The 12492-nt window shown below is 45.4% G+C and overlaps 1 protein-coding gene across 1 annotated transcript in view; it reads left to right on the top strand.

Moving 5' to 3' along the window:
* Nucleotides 1-2725: 2725 nt before the first annotated feature.
* CLCN1 (chloride voltage-gated channel 1) overlaps nucleotides 2726-12492 on the top strand; it is a gene marked incomplete at its 3' end in the record, with an annotated part of 42653 nt that continues 32886 nt past the window's right edge. The window contains exons 1-5 of the mRNA XM_082303940.1: nucleotides 2726-3061; nucleotides 9612-9765; nucleotides 10269-10400; nucleotides 12042-12170; nucleotides 12273-12406. Of these exons, the coding sequence (XP_082160066.1) occupies nucleotides 2873-3061; nucleotides 9612-9765; nucleotides 10269-10400; nucleotides 12042-12170; nucleotides 12273-12406 (738 nt within the window). The 5' untranslated portion in view covers nucleotides 2726-2872. The remainder of the gene's footprint in view (nucleotides 3062-9611; nucleotides 9766-10268; nucleotides 10401-12041; nucleotides 12171-12272; nucleotides 12407-12492) is intronic.

A 12492-nucleotide genomic window follows, 5' to 3' on the forward strand; every position in this document is an offset into this window, starting at 1 on the left:
AGAGGGGTGATTTATAAGCTGTGGAGCATGATAAGATTAGTGTTGAGGACACAGGAAATAATGTGACATAAACCCAGTATCTCTACAGATGGCAAAATGTGTTTTGTCATGCACTGGAATGGTGAATTTCAGTTCTCAGTCTTTTCCTTGGTAGCCAGTATCTGGGTACAGAGATCAGAGGTAGAGAGATTGTTTGATGAGAAGTGCCCTCCCACTGGGAATTAGATAAATGCTAGGGCCGTAGCTGCAGATGTCCTTAGAGCTAGGTCCTTAGGGTGTACACGTGTGCCACTGTGTGCATAATGGTTGTTGGGTTCCATCTGTATAGTTATTAGTCTACCATTTGGGGCACTGGACGAGGTGTTATTACATTGTGAAAAGTACGAGTGAGGGTGCAGGGGTTTTGTGAGTTGTCTTCCTCATGAGGATAGTGAAGGTTTCTTGTTCAAGTAGCATCTAGAGCCATTTGGTGAATGTTGGTCTTGGGATACTTCATGCTTTGATTGATGAGGTGAGTGAGGCTGGGGCCACTTTGGAGGCTGAGAGGGACAGTTCTTGGAAAACACCTTTCGGGGTAGGATCATCTTATTTTAGGCTATAATTATATAATGGTTTTCCATGGAAATTTCACAACAGTATCATACAAGACAGACAGTAGTTTGATTAGCTGGCAGTAGGGGGTTCTTTTTTATTCTGAAGCAATTTCTGATGTGTTATTCTTGTGCCTCCTGAAAAACAAGACCTGGAAGAGTGCACCTTTGGGTAAAGGTTCCCATTAGTTTTCTTCAGTGGCTGTGATGAATGTTTCCTCCAGTAAATAATAGTAACTGAAGGTCTGGTGCTGTATTACAGCTTTGAGGTTTGTTAGGGCTTACTGCGGTTGGTCTTTAGGTTTTCTGTATATGACGTACACTTATACTTTAAATACTTTTTTATATATTTTACACACTATACAGTATATGCTTGCACCATTTTTTATGTAAGCTGCAGTGACATTGGTCTTCCAAAAGCATCTCAGTAGGTTGGGAGCAATTAATGCCTTTAAGATGGAAATCTATGAGGCTATCCAAATGTTCTTCTCCGTATGGTCACTTCTCATGTATGACGTGTTCACTTAGAAACGCTTCTTTAAGGTGGTTCGTTACAAGTTTTGCCCTACTGATGGGCCACAGTCTTCCTCCAGGGGATATTGCTTATTAACAGTAAAGTGAGTGCTGGTGAGAATGAAACAGATGAGCCTATATGTTTTGAGGCAGCGCTGATCTTGCTTTTTTAAATATTCAGAGCTTGCCTGGCATGCCACCAGGTGTCGACTGTACAGACTAACAATATCCATATGGATATCATTGCTAATGGATATCGATATGGATATTGTTAGCAGAAACACTGGAGGAGGTGGGGAGGTGGTTTATGGAGGAAATCAAGTGTGTCTTCCTCTTGGAGATTTTCTCTGTACCCTGCTCTGGAGGATCATGCAGACTGAGGAAAAGCAAAATGAGCCTCCAGGAGAAATGTTTTACAGGGGTCTGCAAAATGAAATAATGAGACTACTGTTCTGGACCAAAAAGAAGGGTGTTTTGCCTCTCTCTCTCCCCCGCCTCCCATCCTACCTGCAAATCTCTTATGCTGCAGCGTGAGAAGCTTGGAAACCATTATTCTGGAGAGGTGATAGTGCGCAAGAGGAGGAAGGAGTTAACAGCAGCTCTTTAGTGACTGTGTTTGAGGCATGTGGGGTCTTCTTGTACACAATGTCTAGGATCTTGAACTCACTGCTTTTCATTGATTAATAGCCATCAAAAGACATATGGTTACAGGCAGCACACTGACAGCACTGGGAGGTGTCTCTAAGACCATGTTGCTGGAACATGCTTCTCATTCCTGTCACGGGCTGGTAGCTCACTGCCGTTGGCTGAGCTCGTTGCTTTTTTGCCTGGCTGAGAAACAAGTGGTAGAGTGGAGAGGAAAAGCTGTTGAATGCTCTAGCCTGTGGAAAAGTGAGCAGCAAGAATAAATTTCTGCATATAGCCATAACTGAATACCCACAGAGAAGTTTGGTGACATTCTTCAAAAGTATAAAGTGTTCCCCATAAGGGCACATGGAAAGGCTGAGATTAAGCTGTAATGCGCAGCAGTTTTACAGGGATGCCTGATTTCTCCCTTAGGGCTTGCTGCTTCTGTTGTGGACCATGGACTTAGAAAAACTGTCTTGGGACAGTGAGCAGTGAGTGTGCACCCATCTCGTTCTGTCTCCCCATAGTTGCTGGCATCTTTATGACTGTCACTCAGTCTTTTGGACACCTGGTATCTGGGGAGAGAAGGAGGAAGCCCACTGAATTTTGTTCTCATTGCAAACATAGCTTGGTCAGAATGGAGAGGTGTGAAAGAGATCTCCTGGATAACCATTTCTGCTTCCTCCTGTCTGCTTTCTGTCTCTGTACGTCTAGCTCTGTCTGTCTTATCGTCTTCTTTCCTCCACCCCCACCTCCCCCTTCCCTCTCCTTCAGGAGTTCCCCTCTTGCTCACACCTGATATTCAATCCCAGCCGAGTTAGTGCCTTTTGCTGAGATCAGACACGGCACTGGGGAATCATGTGGCAGAGGAAGGTTGCTATAAATATAGTTAAACCCTGCAATCACTGCCTTTGCGCAGGAAGGGGAGAAAGTGAGAGAGACACAAGGAGGAGGAGGAGGAGGGGCAGAGAGAAAGTGAGTGCAGGAACAGGACAAGTCAGGGTGGTCTGAGGAGAGAAAGAAAAGAAGGAGGGAGCAGAAGAAAGTGTGGAGGCCATGCTCTCGGCCAGAACATGAGGTGGTTCTAGGTAAGGCCCAGAGCGGCAGCTCCGTTACAACTGAGCGTGAGGAAGAGTAGAGGCATGGAGAGCTCAGAGACCATGACGCAGGAACCCAGCTCGAAGTCAGCTTTGTGGGGGGGCACACCGCAATACAACTATGTCTGCTTTGAGAAATGCACCCGTTACGGGATACCTTTGGAGGCAGGACGCGAGGCCGGGGGGACAGGGGACGACCTGCACTACCTGGAGAACTCCCTCAGCTACCCACAGGTAGGGCTGGACAACTGGGACATTTGTGGCAGCACAGGTCTCCCTGGGATCACGTAGGCTCTTGGGGCTCCCAGAATGGTGCTGTAGAGCACACATCCCTCTCCATTCCCAATCCTACCAAATCTCCCCTTCCCTTGTTGACTCCCAGGTCAGGCATTGACTTTCATGGTGATACTTATATCCAGGAGCGCTATAAGCATTTCGAGTCAGAGGTCATTTTCGCCTGCCATGGACACAAAGAGAGTTAGAATGGGCAAGCTGGGATGGGGAAAATCAATGAGGCCATTAATGTATGTGTGACAGCGAAGAGAAACTGCAGCTGCCTTCAGCTGCGTAGTGATATTAAGTAGAACAGAAGAGTGAATAAAAACAAAGGGACCAATGATATATATAGATGGGTATCTATCTGCACAGTATAGACGAAGTCATGCAGAGCTCTGTTCTGACTTTTCTCTGACCAAAAAGCAATTCATGGTCATAGACCCATACATGGATACTGGTGGGTTTGGTAGCTCTTAGGGGAGTTGTAAGTGAGGGATTTTCTAACCCTTAAACTGACCTGACTCTTGCTCTGGTTCATACAAGCAGCGGTTCAGAAAGATATCTGGGACACATATGTACTCTGGTTATGGCTTCTTGTTCCATTACCCTCTGTATCTCCTCTACCTCTCCTTTTGGGACAGCCTCCTGCAGAGGGGAGGTTTTGCAGCAGAGTCCTGGTGTCTTATTTCCTACCACTCTGCTCAGACTAAGCCGACATAAGAGGGCTTTAGAGCAATGAAGGATCCAGTCAAATGATGAGGGAGAGAGTGTGTGAATGTGAAATTCATACAGAGCGGATGGTTCTCCTTAGGAATACAAATCCCCTTACATTACTTAGGTGAATGATCAGGGGATGAGGGAGGGGATGCATTCATCATCTCCTGAAGACTTTTGTGATTTACTGATAGGGAAAAAGCCACATTTGCCACCAAGAAAATCTCTTCCAGTAGATAAGCATCCCAGTGAGGATTATATGTGCCACACTGCAAAAGATTAGAGAATCAGTTCCATGGCCGTATTCAGGAATTTCTCTTCCAAAACTGCCTAAAACATATGAGAGTTTGCAAATGTCTCCTGCACTAAACTCTTCCAAAACCACTCCCTGGCTGATTTGGAAGCAACAGCCCAAACGGGAAGGTGTCTGGACAGAGGTCTGACTGGAGCAGTTTACGCTTTATTTACACTAACGTAAGGCAATGGTTTGGCTGCAACAGCCACGCTAACAGGGTGAGCACACGGTGGGACGGGATGGAGAGGTGCACGCACCCAGCTGGAGCTGAGCTCCGCTGGGATTCAGCCTTCGAATCCCCGCTTGCTGCCAAGCGCCCACCCCCATCAGCCAGGCCCAAGTCCCTGGCTGGCCCTGGGTGAGTGTCACCGCTTCGCTGGGAGGATGGCACACGCCTGCCCTGTGGGGTGCGAGTGGAGCAAGGCCTAGGGCTGGAGGGCTGAGGTGGGCTAAGGAAAGGCACCTTGTGCTACATGAACCGCTAGTGAGTTGGGGGCTGTGGGCTGCAAATCGTTCCTCCAGTAAAGCACATCCATGCACAAAAACATCCCAGTTCACATGTACCCACCCGATATGCTGTTCCACACACGTCTAAAACCACTCTCGCAAGCAGGCGCAGATGACACAGTGAGGCAATACAGCCTACCTCCGTGCTCTTGCTACCTGGCACTGGAATGTCTTTCTTCTCAGATCCAGAGGCCTGCTGGTCAGTGCCTGCAGACAGACAACCTCACGCACAGACAAGCAGGCCATCAAATGCCTTCCCATGCATATCTTCAGGCAGTGAAGTCCCCAAGCAAGCATGCAGTTGTGAACACAATTTGCAGTCTTTAAAAACAGACAGCCATATTTATAGATTTACTGAAAAATATGCCCTAGAAACACTTTTACATAAACAATCAAATGCACATGTATGCATGTATGTTTATGTATGAAACTCTGTATGCGGACATATTCTGGCAAAACCAGGCTTGCTGTGCATATGTGTATTTTGCTAGCCATTCATGCATACGCAGCTAAATATAAATATGCATGCTAATGTACACATCTTGTACAAAGATGCACACATGCTATTAGTATGAAAAACAACCTGCTGCACATGTTTTCATCCATGTCCATGCAGATATCCGTTAAGATTTCTTTCCCCACTGTCATGTGAAAAAATCGTTGGCAGAGAGAGATTTTGATTCTGTTGTGCCCTTTTCTTTTGCTGGCTGTTGCCTTCTGTTTTATATGTAGGTTGGAAGCCATTTCAGACTGGCTCTGTCATTTGATTGGGTTTACATAGGCTCCAGAGCAGTAGAATCTCAGAATTTGGCCTGGGACCTTTAGATAATTGATAGTTAAAAGACATATAGTAGTTAATAGATAATAATAATAGTAGCAGAGTAACAATAGTAATATATACATAATTCTGAACAATTAACATAACAGATAGTAGATAGATGACAGATGATGTAATAAAATACATTGATTAAAATATACATTCTCAAACATTGTAGGATTTTGTATTGTTTTCTTTCTGCATGAGAAAGCAGCTCCAGCTGGTGAGGTTTTTAGAAGCTGTGTTATTCGTGACTATAGAAAGGGTGTTCATGGCAGAGAGCTCCCTCAGCAGTAGACAGATGGGTGTAGTGGGAGGGATGTGTAATGAGTAATTAGCAATGCAGTAATATAGAATAACAGACTCAGAAAGATGTAGGTGGGAGGGGACCTCCGGAGGTCTCTAGCCCAAGCCCCTGCTCACAGCAGAGCTGACTCCAAAGCTAGGTCAGGTTGTCCAGGGCCTTGTCCAAGCAAGTTCTGAACATCTCCAAGACTGAAGATTCCCCAGCCCCTCTGGGGAGCTGTTCCTGTGCTGAACCACCCTGGGACATGATGGGGACATGTTTTCCTTTTTCACAGACTTTCCTTTCTTGCAGGTTCCCCCTTTTTCCTTTCATCCTTCACTCTGTCCCTCCAAAAAGTCTCCCTCTGATGTTTCTCTCCAACCCCCTCTCCCTTCAGGTGGTGGGACTGCTGTTGGATCTCCCCTTTGCCTTCTGTTCTTCAGGAAGAACTATTATTTTGTTGCTGTCCCCTGCCCCTCACATGTGCCTCATTGACTCTATGTCTAAGCAGTTGAGCCTAGACTTCTTACTGACATTGAAATTTACTTATGAAGTGAGTTTTGGGAGGTTTCACCTTTGAGACCAAATATGGCTAGTCTTTTATGATCCATCAGAAAAAAAAACTAAGGAAGATATTTCAGGAACAGCAGGATGGCTACAAGGTGGGAGTAAAAGGGATGGGCAGTAGAGCCCAAGGCTGCCTCAAAGGCCGGGAGCAGCAGCTTAAAACCAGTATGCACTGGCAGTGCTGGGGGAAAAGATTTCAGGACTGGAGTATGCTGTGGAGAACATATTGTTCAGTCTGAATGGCATGGGAAATAGCTTAGGCTTTGGACTGTGAGAGGAGGGCAGTTCTATGCAGGTGCTGAGCTCTCAGAAAATAGCTCCCAGAAGAGTCTTGAGATGTTGGTGCTGTACATATTTTCCCCTGAAATTCTCTGCAGCTTTTCCTCTGTTACTCAAGCAATGAAACTTCCCCATCTTTTTTGGAAAAACAAACCCTGCTGGTTTACAGTTAAACGTTAATAAATGCTTCCTCCCTGAAAATGAACTTTACCCTGGTTGTGCTTTCTCCCTGGATGTTTTTTGGGTTTTTTTCTTCCCTCCCTTTAGCGGTATTTATACCTTCAGCTGGTTTTGCATCATTATCATGTTCTCACTCAGCATTTAGCCAAGCTAGGCATGATAGTACCTTTTCTGGCTCAACCCTTTAGGTGGTGATTGACATCATTTAAAATTCTCTTTGGTTTTTCTGGTGCTCAGAAACCCTGTGTTCCTTGTGTTAGAGAGGGAGCATCAGAAGAAAGAACAGTCTAACTCCTACTGTGTTATATTTTTAGTTTTATATATCTTCTAATGGAGTGGATATTTCTCGCCTAACCTAATTTTGTTCTAAGGTCATTGTCTGATTTCTGGATTCTTTCTCTGTCCCACAATCTCCTACCATTTTAAGTAGAGCCAGAGTCCTGGAGAAGCAAAGCACGTGTATGAAGCATTCTTTAAGTGAGTTGAGACTAACCTGTTCTCCAGGACAGAACCTTCTTTTTATGTCCAGAGACTAACTCCTTTTTTTCCACATCCTGAGTGCCCTATTTTCCAGCTAGATAGAAGCAGTGAACTGGGATACCGTATGAGGACTTTTACCATTCATACTAGTATACTGTCATGCTGTTCCATCTGGGCAGATGGAAGATTCTAATGTGAACATCATACTTGGCACAGGTTTGAGTTCATAGTTTGGATTAAGCTGTATTTGATATAAACCCATCCCTCATGACCATGTAAAGGCAATGAAACATTAGCTGAGGTGATGTGAAGATGCATTTGTCTAAAATCTGCTAGTACTTGGCTTTTCTGTCTGAAATAGACACAGTTAGAGAAAAAAAGGAGCAGTCTGCTATTTAGGACTGGATTCTATATGTGGCAGCTTACCTTGTATATGAAGTCTGTCAGGTCCTTCAGCCTGACGTTTCACTGTCCTCCCTGTATTATGGGGGTCAGAGCACGGCCATTCCTCACTGCAAAGAGTCTGCATTGCTTAATTTGCCTAGAGCGTGTTGATAATCGGTTAATAATTACATATAAATTTGTCAGCTTCCAATACAGTGATGAATGGAAGAATACTTTCAGATGTTCAGATAGGATCAATTTGTTTAAGAGACAGCAGGTAAGCCACCTTAAGAACAGGATGATTTAAAAAAGCCTAGATGTGTGTTCTGTGAAAAAAGCACTAGGGGTTTCTAAGGGAGCTGTTGCATATGGTTCAAGTGTCTCTTGAGGAATATATGCAAATAAATAAACTACTTAGGACCTTCAGTCATATTTGTTATGTGGAAATATGAATCGGCAGAGCACTGAAACAGATGCTCAGAGAAGCTGGGAATTTCCACCCTTGGAGATGTTTAGGAGTTGCCCGGACAAGGTCTTGAGCAGCCTGGTCTGGCTTTGGAGTTTCCATGCTGTAAGCAGAGGCTTGGACTAGAAACCTCCAAAGGTGCCTTCCAGTGTAAATCTTTCTGTGAGTCTCTGAATCTGTTTGATCTTAAATTCTCTTAAAAAGAGGTCAGCTGCGTTATCCCCATTGTACAGGTGATGTTTCAGTTCATGGAGATCCTCAGGGAACAGGAGCAACATCTCCTGTGCCACTGCGGAAGGAGGAGACACAAAGCTGTCAAATAGAAATGTCTCCTAAGCTTTACCTCCTTAGCTACCTAAGCTAAGGTAGTGCTTTATATCTCTCATGTCTTGTCATTCTCCAGCTGAAGTATCTGATTTTGCTGATCAAAGCATTGCTCACTCTCCTCATGTCACTCAGAAAATCTTAGAGAAGCAGATGTTGGGCTGGGAAGGACTCAAAGGGTTACATTCTGGCAGGTGGGAAGTGCCAAGATCACAGGCCATGCATCAGGTGGCAACCTGATCTCAAGTAAAGTCAAAGCTGGTTAACTGAAGGGCATGTGATGAGGAGAGGCTTATTCTCTGCTTCTCAAATGCACACTTCCCCACCTGTACTCTGAAAGAGTGAGATAGGATAGCTGCTCTTGAGGGAGGCCAATAAAAAAACAAGGGGGCACAGTCAGGATCCTTCAAGTTCCCTTGAGCTCTCGTTGACAAGATGGCACAACTGCCAAGTTTACTACAGATCCATGTGTGAAATGTCATTGGTAAACGCGTGTAGCTACTTGTGAATTGCGTATAACCAATTGCATTTCAAGATTTGTATCTGAAGACAAAGACTAGATTAGGTGGTTAGGAAATTCAGAGCAGTTGGATACATGTGAGCACTTAGCATGACGATTTGGGTAACTAATGGGAGGAGGTGTGCAGTACCCTGTGATACATCTTAGCTGATGCTGCTGCTTTTCCTCCGCAGGCACCATCAGTGGCTGTGTGCCCTGTTAAGCATTCCTTGGCAGCGGGAGGAACAGATGCAGGACATTCCTGCAGCCTGTTTGATAGTGTAATACCTCTCAAAACCTTCAGAGATGTTTCACAGCGCTGCTGAAGTCTATGAGACAGCCCTGAGAGTGGCAGCCTCATGTGAACTATTTTGACCTTCTTTTGTACTTCCAGAAAGCCTGCTCAATCTCCTCAGACCAGAGCCGGCTCTTTCTCAGGATGTTAGAAATCAATTAATATTCTGTGATCATATCTTGTACCCTCAAAAAGGAGATGAAAAGATTTTTCAGAGATTGGGAAGAGGGAACCAGAAAGGAAAAAGTACAAAAAATGAGCTGCATCTGTCTGAGAGTTTCTGTGTCTCTGTCTCCCTGCTTCGGTACATTCGGGTCTGCACCTCTGACTGTTAGTAGATCTGCCTTTTCATCTTTAATGCTATTTGTGAAGAGGCATTTGCCTTACCTTTTCCTCTTGCTTTCTGCTCCTCTAGCTTTATGGCCAATACACAGACCAGATAACCGACTTTGCAGAGAAGGAAGCAGCAAAACTACTGAATAAGAAGCAGGCCCAAAAGAACAATGAAAGACCCCTGAAACGTGAGAGTCAAGTAGAGATCAAAGAAGAGCACTATTCCAAATGTCAAGGTAGGGACAATTCATCTTTCATGACCCTATGACCAGATATTGCGTAGGCCAGCCAGCGAGACAGAATTTAAGCAAGAAAATTGTGACTGGGGAGAAGCAGAGAAGGAAGGAAAAGGGAGTCACAGTGGATCCAAAAGACTTTTTAATGCCAACTTTCATCATAGGAAGAGCCAAGATCTGTTTGGAAAAAAAGACCAGTCCCAAGTTAGTGATTTTTTCCACAACAGCTCTCTGGAACGCGAGGAAAAGGACTTTCTCGTGTCAGAGTTTTGCTGTTAGTGCATGAGATGTTAAATTCCCCCTCCCCCCCCTTTTTTTTGAAACTGCATCAGATTTTGCAGGACTGTGTAGGAGAGGCATAGGTACCATTCCTTCAACACTAAGCCCATGATGTTTTCTAAATAAATCCTTATTGTAGTCAGCTCTCAGCATAGGAGAGGAGAGGCAGACACAGGCTTCATCTACGTTCCCTCAGTTTTTCTGGTTCACTCTTCCCTCCACAGACTGTGCTAGACGCATCCAGAAATACGTTACCAAGAAGCTTGGAGAGGACTGGATTTTCTTGGTTCTGTTGGGTCTGGTCATGGCGTTGGTGAGCTGGGGAATGGATTATGCCAGTGCGAAGAGCCTACAGGGTGGGTCCCATTCAGGTGTTGCAAAAGCCCACCTTAAATTATATGAATGTTTTACAAAGCCCAGTGACCAATGTTCCTCTTCCTTTAACATCAGTGTCCCATCCTCATCCCTCGCTGCCTGGGAAGTTTGAAGTACTTGCAACATAGTAGAGAACGGGTTAAATAGGGAGAGGGTTTTAAAGAGATGGCAGGGAAAAATTTGGAAGGAAGCAGGCAGAAACAAAGGATATGTGTATGAGCCAAAGACACACCATTATTTTGACTCCCTTTCCCTCCTGCTCCCTTGAATATGTAGGGGCACAAGGAAGTGGTACTGTGGTCCCTCCTGTTATACTGGTTGCCATCCTCCCCAGGTCTGTGGAGCACATGGGGGGTGGGGAGGGGCTCTTAGATGCCCTGCTGACACTGTTTCTGCCTCATTATTGTTCTTTCCAATTTTTTTTATACAGTGCCCTGCAGTTTCCTGCTACGTGGCCACGTAGTGCTCTCTCCTTTGGCTCTTTTCACAAAGATCTCCTAATCACTGTCTAATACCATAGAATCATAGAATGGTCTGGATTGGAAGAGACCTTTAAAGGTCATCTAGTCCAACCCCTCTGCAATGAGCAGGGACATCTTCCCTGCATTTTTCCTGTCGTCCCTCTCCCCTTTGCCAGCTATAACAATTACAAGATCTTTCAGCCCCCCTGCCCCCATCTTGGTGCACACACGCGCACACAACATTGCCCACATCCCGTTAACTGCACTATTCCTTTGTCCTTACCCTCAGTGTCCTGATCCTGACCTGCACACGCACACCAATCCTCTCCTCTCGGTGCTCTTGGCTGCTGATGTCCACCAGACACCGCAGTTCCTCGAAGCTCCCAATATTCCTTCAGCCCAGGGTTCCTCCCTCTAGAGCTTCCCCATCTACCAGGTGTCTGGCTTACCCTCCCGGTCTCAGAGGGGCCCTGTCCTTCATACTCCCTGCAGCTGAGTTCTTTGGGTTTTTTTTCTTTCCCTCCACCAAGTCTCAGCCTCTTGCTGTGTGGGGAGCCAGCTCAGGCAAAGAAAATGAACAGCACAGGAGCTGCAGTTCAGTCTGGATTCTCAGCAGCTCGTGTTGTTGTACCTGGCTGAGCCACGGTACCACTGCTCTTCTAACAGTTGGCACGGTTCCCTTTACGCTGCTGCTCTAAAAGGCAAATCATAAGCAGAGCTTTTAAGCTAGTTTTTTAAGAAGGAACAATTTTTCATGTGATTGAGATGGAGGAGAGGGCACTAGCTGTTGGTGGACCACTTTATTGCCCTTCAGGCCCCACATAAGGCCCTCAGGCTGTCAAATGAAAAGACTCTGTACAGTAATTCGTCCTCACAACTGCATGTAATACATCTCTTCTTATACCACATTTGGGCACAGGTATTAATAGTGTCTAAGAACAGAGAGCCACTTCTATCCATTCCTGCAGAATGCCTGTTTTATTTGAGAACTCATACTCAAAATGTAACAAGGCTTGTCTTGGAAAACGAGGACTTTAGGATAGCATTTCTCAGGGACATTTAGTATGGGCAGGTTTAGCAAGCGTGTGATTCTTTGATGTCTACCAGCCTGTTTGGAGCAGCTGTGGTTACTGACAACTTCTTTTGTTTGTCTGTCTACAGCCTACAAGTGGATGTACAGAGAGCTGCACCCGAATGTTCCTATGCAGTATCTGGCGTGGGTCACATACCCACTTGTTCTTATTCTGTTTGCGGCCATTTTCTGCCACCTCGTCTCTCCACAGGCTGTTGGTGAGGGCAGAAGGCATGGCAAGATCTGTTTCTGTCTGTCTCTTTTTCTTATTCCATTTGCCTGTGGGTTTTGTTCATCCCCTGCTCTGCTGCTGTTTTCAGGGTCTGGGATCCCAGAGCTCAAGACCATTATGAGGGGAGTGGTCCTCAAGGAATATCTCACTCTCAAAGCTTTTGTGGCCAAAGTTGTAGGCCTCACAGCTGGGCTTGGAAGTGGCATGCCTGTAGGGAAAGAGGTAAATATTGCTCTTTTCATGTGCAGTAGTGGCCAGGGTCTGGGAGGTGAGAGGGGTTGTCTGTCGAAGAAGAGTCCATAAATGTT

The sequence above is a fragment of the Platalea leucorodia genome (assembly GCF_965183815.1).
Source record: "Platalea leucorodia genome assembly, chromosome: 2".
NCBI lineage: Eukaryota > Metazoa > Chordata > Aves > Pelecaniformes > Threskiornithidae > Platalea > Platalea leucorodia.